Consider the following 13,992-nt stretch of genomic DNA (forward strand, 5'->3'; position numbering starts at 1 on the left):
ATTTTATTATTAAAAGACAGTTAAAATCAAAAGAGATGATAACACACGTCAGCGTTCACCATGTCTAGACAGGCTGGCTTAAACAAACACATTTGAAGCAAGCACCAAAAAGAGCCCGGCCAAGTTGTCTGCTTGGTGACAACAGGCAGGGAGTTCCAAAGTGCAGGTGCTGCCATGTTAGCAAGATTGGCTTCTTGCAAATGGGGAACGAATATTGTGAGGCATCTGTCATGGTGCCAGTTCCACCGATCAGAGTGGTTGGGCATTGCATGGGGTCAGGCGATCCTGCAAGTATGACCATTTGGCCGGTAAGGAGGCTAAACTCTAATTAGGCTCTTATGTGGGTCCTTGACAGGGCCACTGAGGCCATGTAGCCACTGTGCATTCTTATGGCGCCTTTGCTAGGATCCTCTTGCTCCTCCACTGACCTTTGGGAGAAGACCCACACATTGCCAGTGCTCGCAGCACAGCCTGGCCATTCACTCTGCAACCATTTTGTCTGCACAGGCAGCTTTTTGAAGCGAGTTTCGTTTCCATATATTTGAAACGACAAGCCTGAGGAGCACTTTGTGCCAATAGGGCATGATGAACGTATCAACGTTCAAATGCCAAAAATGAGGGGTGCTAAAAAACTGTAGCATGACTTGGGACTTCAAAAGATATTTTGGTTCAATTAATATAATTTAGTTTTGCTTGGCAAGTAAAATGTGTGTAAAATTGCACAGAATTCATACAAAAATGGTAGTATTATTTTTAGCATTGCCTGACATTTTCAGAAGGTAAAATTAAAATTATTTTGTTTTCAGAAAGCAGTTTATGTGCTTCTTCATCCGATGTAGACTTACCAAGCTAAATGTTGTCCATTCACAAAAATAATAGATTTGAATTTCACACACCCGAAAGCATATTTTTAAGGCCCCCTCGCTGAAGAAATTTGCAAAAATTAAGTTTCACCCCAGTAAAATGAAATGCCCTATTGTGTCAGTTGCCCTCCTGTGTGGATCAAATTGTGTTTGCGGTCTGCCTTTAGAAGTGGGGGGGGGGGGCTTTGCGACGGTGTGCAAAATGAGCAGGTGTGCACTTGTGTGCAAGCTTTTCTGTTTTGAGGAGCTAAACAGATGCTGGCCTTTAAAAATTAATAAGTTTGAACTGTTTCAAGTGTCAGAAAGAGCAGAGGAGAAATATAACCCTTTAGCAACCTATTAACAACGGGAGCATCGACCAGGGAAAATTTCTTTGCCCTTGATCCCCCGGTTCTTCAGACCTCCTTCTCACCCCCAAACACACACGCCTCGACCTCTTGGCATGATGTGCCGTTGCTGCTGATCCTGTTAAATTCTGGTATGAATGGATTTTTGCCTGCTAGTCACACTAACCTTCCCCATCTACCCCTCAACCATGGCAATATTTGGTGTAAAATGAGGCTTATCTGCCAGTGCAGTGCGTGGGTTTCCTCTTGGAGCAGGGTTGTTATCTTTCTGGCCAATGAAAGCAGGGCTTTCCCTATAAGTTGAATTTGCATCCTGTCTTTTTCAGCCCACCCAAAGCAGCTGATGATTTAAATCAGTGCTTCTTAAACTTGGGTCCCCATCTGTTGTTGGACTACAACTCCCATCATCCCTGACCACTGGTCCTACTAGCAAGGGACAATGGGAGTTGTAGTCCAATACCAGCTGGGGACCCAGGTTTGAGAAGCACTGATTTAAATGAGCAGTAGCTAAAAGTGAATATCAGCAGCTGAGTTATACCGTCCGAGTCAGGCTATGGGGCTATCTGGTTCAGTGCTGCCTGCACTGATTGGCAGCAGCTCTCCAGCATTTCAGACAAGAGGCTTACCTAGAGATGCCGCAGGGGGTTGAAACTGCTGCCAGCTGCACACCAAGCCGGATCCCTAGCATGTCCCTTCCCTTAAAACATAGGAAGCTGCTATATCCTGCATCAGCATTTTGCCCCATCTAGTTCATTGCTGACTATACTGCCTGGCAGGGACTCTCCAGGGCTTCGGGCAGAAAGTCTTTCCCAGCCCTACCTGAAGATGCCACTGGGGAATTAACCTGGGGCCTTCTAAGTGCCAAGCAGATGCTCTGCCACTGAGCTATGGGATTCCTTTCTTGGTGGAAATGGCCACATGAATTTGAACAGTGCTGTCTGGCAGTGCCTGTGAATCAGCAATTTGTGGGGCTCCCTGTCCTCCCTGCAGCTACTTCCTCTCGTGCCTTCCGTCAAGCAGAAATTCTTGCCACACTTCAGTTGGCGCCAGCGGTTGGCATGTCCTGTGGGGGTCTCTGCGTGGCGTGACGGATGGCTCTACTTCTTGGCAGAAGGCACTCTCCTTAATTAGCTCTTCAGCTGCCCTCATATCCCCAGGGCACAGTGGTGGTGCACCACACTCGGAGTGGGCAAAAAACAAATATTTCCAAACAGGTCTGGCAGCCACCCCTGAATTAGACATGAGAGAAGAGGGTGAGATAAGCGTGGTGGCATGAGGAACCTGTGGCAGCAAGGCAAGGATTTCAGACCCCATCTGCACCATACATTTAATGCACTTGAGTCATGGCTTACCCCAAAGAGTTCTCAGCAAAGAACTGTAGTTGTTTAAGGGTGTTGTTTAAGAGATGTTAGGAGACCCCCATTCCCCTTCCAGAGCTAGTTGTCAGAGTTCCCTGGGAAGAGGGATTGATTGCTTACATTCACACTGAATGGTAGCTCTGCGAAGGGAATAGGGGTTTCCTAACAACTCTCAACCCATGGGACGCGGGTGGCGCTGTGGGTTAAACTACAGAGCCTAGGACTTGCCAATCAGAAGGTTGGCGGTTCAAATCCCTGCGACGGGGTGAGCTCCCATTGCTCGGTCCCAGCTTCTGCCAACCTAGCAGTTCGAAAGCACCTCAAAGTGCAAGTAGATAAATAGGTACTGCTCTGGCGGGAAGGTAAATGGCGTTTCCGTGCGCTGCTCTGGTTCGCCAGAAGCAGCTTAGTCATGCTGGCCACATGGCCCAGAAGCTGTACGCCAGCTCCCTCGGCCAATAAAGTGAGATGAGCACCACAACCCCAGAGTCGGTCAAGACTGGACCTAATGGTCAGGGGTCCCTTTACCTTTTAACAACTCTCAACACCCTTAAAAAATGACGTTTCTCAGGAGTCTTTGGGGGAAGCCATGACTGCTTCAAGTGGCATGGTGCTGTTGCATGTGTCAGGTGCAAATGTGGCCTCAGTCTCTTATGGGAGAGCAAGGTAGGCGGAAAAGGAGCAGGAGTCAGGAGTGCAGAGGCAGGACCCAGAAGCACTTCTAGCAAGGCGGCTTCAGCAAATGTCAACAACCAGAGAGGCGAGTGTATAGACAGCTAAGGGGAATAGGGAAGGGCTCGTCAACCTTCTTAGGCCTAGGGGCACATTTGGAGCAAGTGCTGTGGGAAGAGAGAAAGTGCATGCACACGCTCACATACAGTTTGCTTTTTCAAGGGATTTGGATAAAAACTGGATCCAGTAGAATTAATCTGAGCGGCTGGTATGGCTCAAGTAGAGCATGAGACTTAATCTCAGGATCGTGGGTTTGAGCCCCACATTGGGCAAAAATATTCCGGCATTGCAGGGAGTTGAACTAGATTACCCTCATGCTCCCTTCCAACTCTAACAATTCTATAATTCTGTGAGCCTTGAAGTACATATACAACAGAAAGAGGAAGTGGGAAAGAGTGTCACTCTTCCAACTTTCTCCTTCAGCTCTTTTCAAGGGAGAAAAGGGTAACCACTTTATACCATCAAGGAGACAATGGGTGGAGGAGGGCCTCAGAGGCTGGGGAAGATCCAGTGGTGCTTAATTTTTTTGTTTAATTGCTTAGTTTAATTGCTTCTGACAGCTGGTTTAGGCTGCCTCTTCTGGACTGAGGAAATGACGTAGAAATGAGAGCGATGATCATTTGTTCAAGACTGATACCTCCTAAAGCTCTGCCACCCATGTGGATTGGTGGGGCGCAGAGTTCTCATCTGAAATGTGGGGGTCTGATGGGCCAAAACAGCACCCTCAATGCCCTTAGCGGTGTTGGAAAGGAAATAAGGCATACTGGAATGCCTGTTTCTCCACTATTTAGACTGCCATTAGCAGAAACCTTCTGGGAGTCGGGGCCCAATCCAGCCCAGATCAAACACCGGGGTTTATTAAGTCCTTTGGTGACAATGAGCAAGAGTTAAACATGTGCTTAACCCCCACCCTGCCAATTGTAATGAAGGGTGCCTGTGGTCACGCCTCATACCTCTTGCTATGGTGTCCTTGGAACAGAAAGAGGGAAGACCATAAATTGAACATGCTGTTATTATCATCACATCTCCCGAGTGCAATCTAGATCTTTCCAATTAAGATGTGTTTCTGCCAGAGGTTTAACCTGAGTTTAAAACTTCCATGGGTTTTCTCCCTCTGGGGCTGTAGTTGTAGACGGTGGCAGAGTTATCCTCTCTCTTGCATCCTCAGTGCCCTGGCAGAGCGAGGGCTCCCTGGAGTTCCTTGGATCGAGACTTGATAGGATTTAAAACCAGGTGAAGATGGTTGGTGATGCAGACTAGGTGGGGGAAAGAGCCTGTTTCGCAACCCTTGTGAATCTTTTGTGCCATTTTGGAATCTGAACAAAGAAGAACTTGGTTTACCTTTTGTTCCCAAGGCCAAAATTGCTATTTTGTTTTTGTTTTTCTAAAGTTCATCTCTCCGCCACTGCTCAGGTTTCTCAATCACCTGCCTTGGCGTATTCCTGATTCCTTGCAGTTCTTTCTCCTCTCCTTCTTTCCTCCCCTGGGAGAGGCATGTCTGCTTCTGGCATCTGTCCCCTTTTCTGCAAACGCCGTGGCAAAGAAGCGATTTAAATTTTTTAGCAATGCCCCTCTCTTCTGTCAATTACGCCCCCCCTTTCCATCTCTTCAAGGCCTTCTGCCTCTGCAATTGACCACCTCTTCCTGTGTGCTTTGCAAATGCCATCTTCCCTGCTGCCACCACTCCTCTCTTTTTGCCATCTTCCACTCCAAAAAGCCTGTCCTTAACTCTCTCTCTCTCTTTCTTCTTTCCTGCCATTCCTCCCCTGGGCCGCAGCCTCGGTTTCCCCTTCAATTCATGGCTCCTCTTTGATGCCCGCCCCAAGAGGCTCTTGCAAGGAATATAGTGCCGTGTGGCATTTGGAACCTCAGAGCAGATGGCGATTTAGCTCTGGATGTTTCCCCATCGGAGTCCCCTTTCAAATTACTCCGCAATATGCTCTGTACAATGCACCCTCCTGGTTGCTGGTTTCTGCAAGCCCCTGTTGTGTTGCTGACTGTTATGCCTTTGCTCCCCGGCATATCATGGACTGCAGTAGTCCAGCCAAGCTTTCCTTATAGCAGATAGTCAGGCCTCTGTCTCTTGCTCTCTGGGGGAAGGGTTGTAGCTCAGTAACAGAGCATGTGCTTTGCAAGCAGAAGGACCCAGGTTTTAACCCAGGCAAGGCTGGGGTTGCACTCTGCCTGAAACCCTGGAGAGCTGTTGCCACTCAGCGTAGGCGTTACCGAGTAAGATAAACCCAACAGTCGTGACGCTGTGTATAATGAAGTTTTCTGAGTTCTGTTTCTTCCCTCTCTGCTGCCGCTGCCCCTTTCTCTGCTTCTCAAAACCAGAGTCTACAATTACCTATTTCATATAGCACATGCAGAAAAGCATTGGGGACGGGGAGCACAGAAAGCTGCTGTATACTGAGTTGTACCAATGGTCTATCTAGCTCAGTAATGCCTACACTGACAGGCAGAGGCTCTCCAGAGTTTCAGGCAGGGAGTCTGTCCCACCCCTACCTGGAGGTGCTGTGAATTGGACATAAGAAAAAGCCTCCTGGATCAGGGCAGTGGCCCATTTAGTCCAGCATCCTGTGTTCACCTTTGACCTTTTGCATATAAAGAGATGGGGCCATTTGCAGGAACAGAGGAAGCAGGAGTCTCTCAGCCTTACCTGGAGGTGCTTTTGGCAATTTAACCTGAGACCTTCTGCATGCCAAGCAGGCACTTTAACCACTGGGTTATGGCTGGGTTTAGCGTTCCAGCGGAGATGCTAGCTAGCCCCACAATTTAATTAACATGAGTGTGGATCTTCTAGCCATTTCCTATAAACATTCTGTAGGTGCAAAGTGCTTCCGCGGAGAGAGCCGTTCACTGCAGGAAGCCAGCTTTAAAATTTTGCACCATTCAAGCCTCCAGATAGTGACTGAGGATACACACAGCCCAATATAGAAACCTTGCTGTGGTTTCTGCAACGTCGCACCTTGCCCAGACAGTGGCTACAGCTGAGTGCATTCTGTGGGTTTGCCATGCAAATGCAGAATCTACTGTTACAAAATCTCATATCCTACTCTGTATGGTGGCAAGTCACATGTCCTAGTGGGAAGCCCGCATGCAGGACATAAGAGTAGTTGCTCTCTCCTGCTGTCGATCCTGGTATTCTGGCCTGGTTCACGCATAATGCTAAGCCATGCGTTGCAAACTGTGGTTTAATTGGACCATCCAAACCCAGCCCACAAACAACCCTTGGTAACAAACCAGAGTTTGCTGTTGGTTTGTAAACCTTGTTCTGTGAACCCGGAGGGACCATATAGACATAATGACTTCCCTTTTCATGTCAGACACTCATGCAGGTAGCTCAATGCATAACATAGCAGCAGCACATGCCAGGCTCCAAGAAGTGTGAACCCAACTTGAAATTAGCACCCGACTAACCAAGGAAGGCAGGGGCGGGGTTGAATTTATTTTCTTTGAAAAATGTTCTCATGATATTCACACTTCCCTTTTTCCTCTTTCTTTCTTTCTTTCTTTCTTTCTTTCTCTCTCTCTCACATTCAGGTTTTCCGGAAGCCAGCACTGCGGACACATTCACTGTGCATACCAATACCGAGAACATTATCACTGCCTTGACCCGGAGTGTAACTATCAGGTAAAAACCAAATTAAAATAAATCATCGGGGGGGGGGGATCCTTAAATAGTATGGTGGGGCAAAGTTCAATCCCAGGCTTTGAAACAGCAAGGGTTTGTTGGGGAGAGGGGAGGAGCTTTGTTTGAGTCTTTTGAGCGCCACACTGGCTGCGAGCTAAATAGACCAGTGGTCTGACTCAGCAAAAGGTAGCAACAGTGAGATCATCTGCTTGGGAAGGGCCAGAGCTCAGCGGCAGAACACATTCAGAAGGTTCAGTCCCTGGCATCTACCAGCGATAAGATCTCAATGGTAGGTGATAGGGAAGGCCTCGTTCTACTCGAGACCCTGGGGAGCAGCTGCCAGTCAGAGTAGACTGGCCTTCCCCCAACTTGGTGCCCTGCAGATGATCATTGCCCATGCAGTAGCCAATGTGCTCTGAGTCACAATAGCTGGCTGTAACATCGCCTCCTGCAGGAGCGATTTTCCCATTGGCACAAGAATCGTTTCTCAAGTCTTGCATTATTAATACAGCATCTACGTAGTTGTGCACACGCAATACATTTGAAGCATGTTCGTTCATGCCAAAGAATCCTGGGAACCGTAGTTTGTTGCGGGCACTGGGAACTGTAGCTCTCTGTGGAGTAAAGTACCGTTTGCAGGATTCTTGGGACGAAGTGGGAGCGTGCTTGAAATGTGCTATAGATTCACAGTATGTATGCAGCCTGTGAAGCCACCCCAGATTTGTTTTCCACTAGGAACCTGGCACAGTAGATATCTGTATCATTGAGATCAAAGCCTACTGTGCCCCAGGAACACTTTGAGATTTGGATGGTGGATCACAGGATTCAGCCAGAGGAACTGAATCCTGGAATTTGTTCATGCAACCATGAGTGTCCCTGCAAATCATTTTTGAAGGTTCTGCACATGACAATACCCTGCCGATGACCAGCTGGTTAGATACAGCCGCTGCCCTGTGGAGGATTAGAAGGATAAATATGTGTCAGAGGCACTCACAAAACCAGTCACTGCACCCGCACATACAAATTGGGGTGTCTTCACCATATAACTCCCCCATAGGCCAGCAGAGGGAGGAAACCTGCATCCCTTCAGATGTTGCTGGACTCCAGCTCCCATCAGTCCCAGTCAGCGTGGCCAGGGGTCAGAGTTGGTGATGGGAGCTGTAGTCCAGAAACATCTGGAGGGCTAAAGGTTCTTCACCCTTGGCATTAGCTAATGGTCTGCACACACACAACCTTTTCTCCCTAAAGGGCAGCCTCATCATTGGACCTCAATTCCAGTGGCATCATCCTATAAGCAGGCAGCAATCAGCTTCCTGTGATAGCGCAAGACGAGTAGAAACCTTAAGCCAGCAGACACCATTTGAAGCACAGGCTTCCCCTGGCTTCCCCTGGAGGAGCTGCGCCGTCAAGCAGGCGGGGGCGGGTAACAAATCAGGCTCAGCCTAGCTGGCCAAGTGAACGCCTCAGCAGCTACTGATGCAAAGCAACCATTGAGACAAGCAGCGGCGGTCCTGAGATTGCGGTTTAGTTTCGGGAAGAGATGGCTGGATGCTGGGAGGAAGGGGCAGAAGCCAGGCTGCAATTGCTGGGAGAGGTGCCAGGGCAAGATTGTCAAGCCAGCTTCCCAGTCACATGCTGTGTTTGTTTACTCTGCACTTGAATCTGAGCGAGTGACGCCACTGTTTCTGTGGTTAGGGCCTCCGCACATGGTGGGGCAGGAGGTGTGCAAGGGATTCCCAGGAACTGCCCGCAGCGGAATCTTGATTTCTGCCCTGGCACCCGCCAGGCTCGGAGGAACAACTTCAACCACAGCAAGGGAAACTGGCCCAGTCCTGGCCAAGCCCTGGGGGGCCCCGTGGGTTTCTATTGATCGAACCGGGGATGTGGGCAGTGACCATTCTGCACCAAAGAGGAGCCGTCTGTCTGATGAGACGGGCCGTAAGGAAACAAGAGGGCCTTGAAGAAAAGGGGGGGGGGGAGGCTCTTGCAACAGACCTTGGGAGCTGTCCAGGCTTGTGGGTGGAATCGCCTGATCCCACCAGGGAATAAAGCTTTAGGCTGAGTTTTTCCAAATGCAAATTACCCTGCAGGCGAGATATATATTTCTTATAATGAACGGCGCTCAGTAATAAGTGGCCGCAAATTAACGGTGATTGGCAATGGAATTCCTGTAATATAACGCCTTGGGGAAATCAGCCCGTGGCTCTTCTTTGGCGTTCCTGTGTAAATCCCAAAATTTAATAAAAGCAACAGAAATAGATCAGGATTTATTTTTAGTATAGCAGGAAAATGGGTGGGAATTGGGGGAGGGGGAGATATTTTCCTATATGTGTCCAGAGGGTATTTTTCTTGGCATCTAGACAACCTACTCCATCCAACAGGCTAAACTGGGCTTGTAGCCTCCCTACCAGAGCTTGGAATAGGCATCTCAAGGTGCTGGATACTTGGAAAGGGAAGGATTGTCTGCATATTGAAGTCTTGCCAACCAGGTGTCTCTAAGAATGGAAGCCTGCTTTCCTAAGCTGTAGGAAGGGATTTTAGCTCAGTGGCAGGGCATCTCCTTGCATGCAGAAGGTTCCGTGTTCAATCTGCCTGAAACCCTGGAGAGCTGCTGCCAGTCAGTATGGACCAACGATCTGACTCAGTATAAGACAGCTTCCGATGTCCTGAGCTAGGGCAGTTTCATTCACAACACTTCAGTTGGTGCTTGCATTTTCCATTTCTCCCATTTCAAAATAAAGCCTCGGTTGGCTGGAATGTTGTTTGTTGTAAAGACAACCCTCTTTTGTGGTGTTCACACATTGCCACCCTTTTGCCATTACTTACGAACACACTGTTAAAGCTACTTATGGCTTTAAACTGCACAGTTGCTAAGCCTGTATGGAAGGGATTCTTCCTTCAAAGGCCCTCCCCCAATTCATGTCGCCCCACCGCCTCAAGTAGTACTTAGCTTTCACAGTTTAATGTGGGACTGCCTCTTCTACACTTCCCAAACCAAGGTGTGAATGGAAAGACAGCTATCCTTCAAACACTGCAATTCTCCAGATTTTGCAGTGCAGTTTTCTGACCCAAAACCGTGTATAAAAATGTATTTGCAGGGGTAAATCCACACAAAGTATCAGGGAAAGCAATGTACAAAAGTGTGTTGTCTCATATGAAATTGCTTACAAAAAAAGCTTATATTGGGTTGTACCCAGTCTCAGTCCTGCTCAGAATATACCCATTGGAATTAAAGGATGTAAAACTGACTTGGGACTATTGATTTTTATGGGTTGGGTCTAACTTAGTTGGGTAAAAAGGTAAACGGACCCCTGACCGTTAAGTCCAGTCGCAGACGACTCTGGGGTTGCGGTGCTCATCTTGCTTTACTGGCGAAGGGAGCCGGCGTTTGTCCACAGACAGCTTCCAGGACATGTGGCCAGCATGACTAAGCCGCTTCTGGCGAACCAGAGCAGCGCACGGAAACGCCATTTACCTTCCCGCCAGAGCGGTACCTATTTATCTACTTGCACTTTGACGTGCTTTTGAACTGCTAGGTTGGCAGGAGCTGGAACCAAGCAACGGGAGCTCACCCCGTCGTGGGGATTCGAACCACCGACCTTCTGATCGGCAAGCCCTAGGCTTTGTGGTTTAGACCACAGCGCCACCCATGTCCCACTTAGTTGGGTCCAGCCCAATAAATCATAAACTCTTGTGGAAATTGGGCAACCCAAACTATGGACACTGAAGAAGCAAAAAGAGAAACCGAAATTGACAAAGATCTGCCCCTGCCTCCCTGCTCCCAACCCTGCCTCACCTCTTCTGTGTCTTCCTCTTGCCCCCCAGAGATTCACAAGCAAACAAGATGTGATCCGGCATTACAACATGCACAAGAAGCGGGACAATTCCCTCCAGCACGGCTTCATGCGCTTCAGCCCGCTCGACGATTGCAGCGTTTACTATCACGGCTGCCACCTGAATGGGAAAAGCACACACTACCACTGCATGCAGGTAATGATGCTGGGCTTCTGCCATCAAGTGGCAAGGAGAGCAAAGTGACCCCCAGGGCTAGTATCTGTATGGATGTTTTAACAGAGCCACCAACCCTCACGCGTGGCATGCATTTCCAGGTTGGAGCTAGGCTGGAAGGGGTGTGTGTGGTCCAGAGATTCCTTGGGGGGGGGGCTGTAGCTCAGTGGTAGAGCAGCTGCATTGTCCAAGGATCAATGCTTAGCCTCCCTTGGTAGGGCTGGTGACACCATGGAGAGCCGCTGCCAGCCAGTGTAGACAGTACTGAGCTAGATGGACAAATGGTCTGGCTCAGTAGAAGACCATTTCCTATGATTCCTTGTGCAAAAGTCATCTTCCACCACGGAGCCAACATGTTGCTGTGAGGATTCATAATGGGATTCTTATCTTTAAAGATACTACTAGATCCCCCCATAACTGCTTTGGGGAAGGCTGCTCAGCTTGCCAGCCTATTGTGCCAGCTCATGGGATCAGGAGATCTTGAAGAGATTTCCCCAACCATAGTGCCCCAGATGTCGTTGTTTACCCACACATTTGATGTCTGAAAGAGATTGGGTTGTGTCCAATGCTTGTCCTTCTCAGACTAGATACATTGGAATTAATGGACTTGACTAACATGTGTCCACTAATTTCAGTGGGTCTACTCCTGAGTAGCACCTTGTTAGCCACGACCTTCTATCTCTGGCAAGTCACAGTGGCCAAAACGATGTGATTGATTTTAATAGTTTTTGGAATGCTTTTGATTGCTTTTAGAAGGTTTTTTAAAAATAATGCTACAGATAGGTTTGTCACTTTGGGCTCTTTTTGGAGAAAGGGCAGAGTATAAATCAAACAAATAAAGAATATCTGTATGGCCACATGTTGCAGAAGGTGGACCGAGAAACCCCGTTTATAGGCACAGATTTCTGAGAGATCCCTGTTTCACCAGGAGGTTGATTTTGGGCAGAAATCTCTCTGTCTAGGCTCACCTATCAGAGTCAACCCAAAGATGAGTAAAAGGAGCATTTTTCTAAAGAGCTTTTTATTCAGATGAGTGCCATAGGCAACAATGGGAAACGTTGCTTCATTCCGTCCATTCCCACTCAAATTTTGACAAGAAGAGTCATAAACAGCTCCGCTGTGCACCCAGGACAGGCACATTTCCTGGGTGTGGGGGAAAGGCCAGAGTTTGGAGTGGAGAGCTGATATTTCCCCCTTACACACATCCGGGCAGATCCTTTGTAGGAGTGATGGAAGGGTCAAGCTCTGGGGGTCTCTCTCCAGGGTGCTCCTTCCTCAAGCCAGAGAGGCCATCAGAACTGCCGCATTCCTCTGTTGATATACAACCTCTCTGCGCAAGGCCTGCCCTTTAGCAATCGCGTTTGTCCCTTTGTAGCCAGCTGCTAAGCCAATCAAATATTAATAACAGCCCAGTGTCAAAAGAAAGAAGGGAAGAAAGGAAGCTGGCTCTCTCACTGCCGGGGGAAAAAGAGGTTTGCGAGAATTATGGCGCAGCCTGTCGCTGCGAGGGGGGTTTCCAAAGCCAGCCATTTTGCAACCACGCCATCTCCGGAAGCCGTATGTCAAGGGTGGGGAAGCTGTGGCCTCCAGGTGGCGTTGGGCTCCCATCAGCCCCAGCCAGCATGCCCAGTGGTCAGGGAGATGATGGGCGTTTTAGGCCAGCAACAACAGGAGCTGGCCTGTTGTTCCTCAGGCTCTCTTGCAGCCATGGAAATCAGGCTGTCAGGAGGGGAGCCATGGTGTGGAGAGATCCCTCCATCACCCTAAAATACTTTAAGCCTACCTGTGCAAGGGGGATTTAGCCCTTGGGTGTACTCTCGTTTCTACCAAGCACATGGGTTCTCAGGAGGAGGCCATCAACAGCTACCAGCCAGCCATGATGGCTATTCTCTGCCTCCACAATTGGAGGCAGTTTGCTTCTGAATACCAGTTGCTGGAAATCACAGGAAGGGAGAGGGTTTGGTGTTCCAGTCCTCCTTGCAGGTTTCCCACTGACATCTGGTTCACCACTGTGAGAACAGGATTCTGGGCTAGATGGGCCATTGGCCTGATCCAGGAGGCCCTTCTTATGGGTTTCTGTGGAAGCTCATGAGGTCCCCTCAGGGAGAAGATCAGCACTGACCTGGAGGGCCACAGGAGGGTGTTGAGTTTGTTCAGCACTGTCCTCTTACCCTGCAAAGGGTGGCCTGGCTTTGTCTTCCCCAGCCCAGGATAACTTCGAAATGTTTCTGGACTCCCAATTCCCATCATCCGTGGCTCCTGCCTGCCTGGTTTGGGCTGATGGGAGTTGGGAGTCCAGCAACTTCTGGGAGGAAACTAAGCTGGCAAAGGCAGGCCTAGCCCATGTGAACAGAGAGCACACTCCTACAATGGGATCCGCTGCCCCGCAGAAGAACCGTTTGTGCGGAAGGAATTCTGTGGGAATGGGTAGAAAGGGTTGCCCGAAGCCAATGCCCATGTTAAGAAGAAAAGGCCTTGGAACAGGACGAGTTCCCAATTCAAGCAAATATCTCTTAAACAGCAGTATTTGCGCGTGGCCCTCTCCTCCCTCCCCCCCCCCACCTTTATGTCCATAATTGGCATGGACAAAATTCAGTTAGTTGTTTATACCAATGGACATTTTTCATGCTTTAGCACAAAGAGCCCCATTGCAAATTATTCATGAGGAGTTTTTTGTTTAATTTTGCCTTTTAACACCACGGCCGGGTCTGTCTTCTTTCAAGGTGTCACTGTGGAAAGAAGCCCATGTTCTATCGGGAATCGCTTCGGATCTCTCTCTCTCTCTCTCTCCCCTCCGCCCCCCACTTTTTCCCCCCTGGGTGTTTTCCAGATGTTTTGTTATTGCCTCTTTGAATCAACCCAAGCTGAACCGAACCAGGAGTATGGGGCTGGTGTAGGGGTGGGAGACAGGAAGGGTGTTTTGATTTGCTTCATTTCTGAGATGGTGCAGACGTTGGCACATGACACACAGAAGGTGGTGGGGAGGGCGAAAGCGCTCTTGGCGGGCACAGTGGCATTGTCAGATTCCACTGGAATTTTACTCAATATGG

General features: G+C 48.9%; 1 protein-coding gene across 14 annotated transcripts in view; it reads left to right on the plus strand.

Moving 5' to 3' along the window:
* The window catches only part of CASZ1 (castor zinc finger 1), a 435,935-nt gene that overhangs the window by 393,450 nt on the left and 28,493 nt on the right, over positions 1–13,992 (plus strand). For all 14 annotated transcript variants that reach the window (XM_083628374.1, XM_083628373.1, XM_083628372.1 and 11 more), the window contains 2 exons: positions 6,844–6,934; positions 10,760–10,924. In XM_083628374.1, the coding sequence (XP_083484500.1) occupies positions 6,844–6,934; positions 10,760–10,924 (256 nt within the window). The remainder of the gene's footprint in view (positions 1–6,843; positions 6,935–10,759; positions 10,925–13,992) is intronic.

The sequence above is a fragment of the Podarcis filfolensis genome (genome assembly GCF_964270895.1).
Source record: "Podarcis filfolensis genome assembly, chromosome: 8".
NCBI lineage: Eukaryota > Metazoa > Chordata > Lepidosauria > Squamata > Lacertidae > Podarcis > Podarcis filfolensis.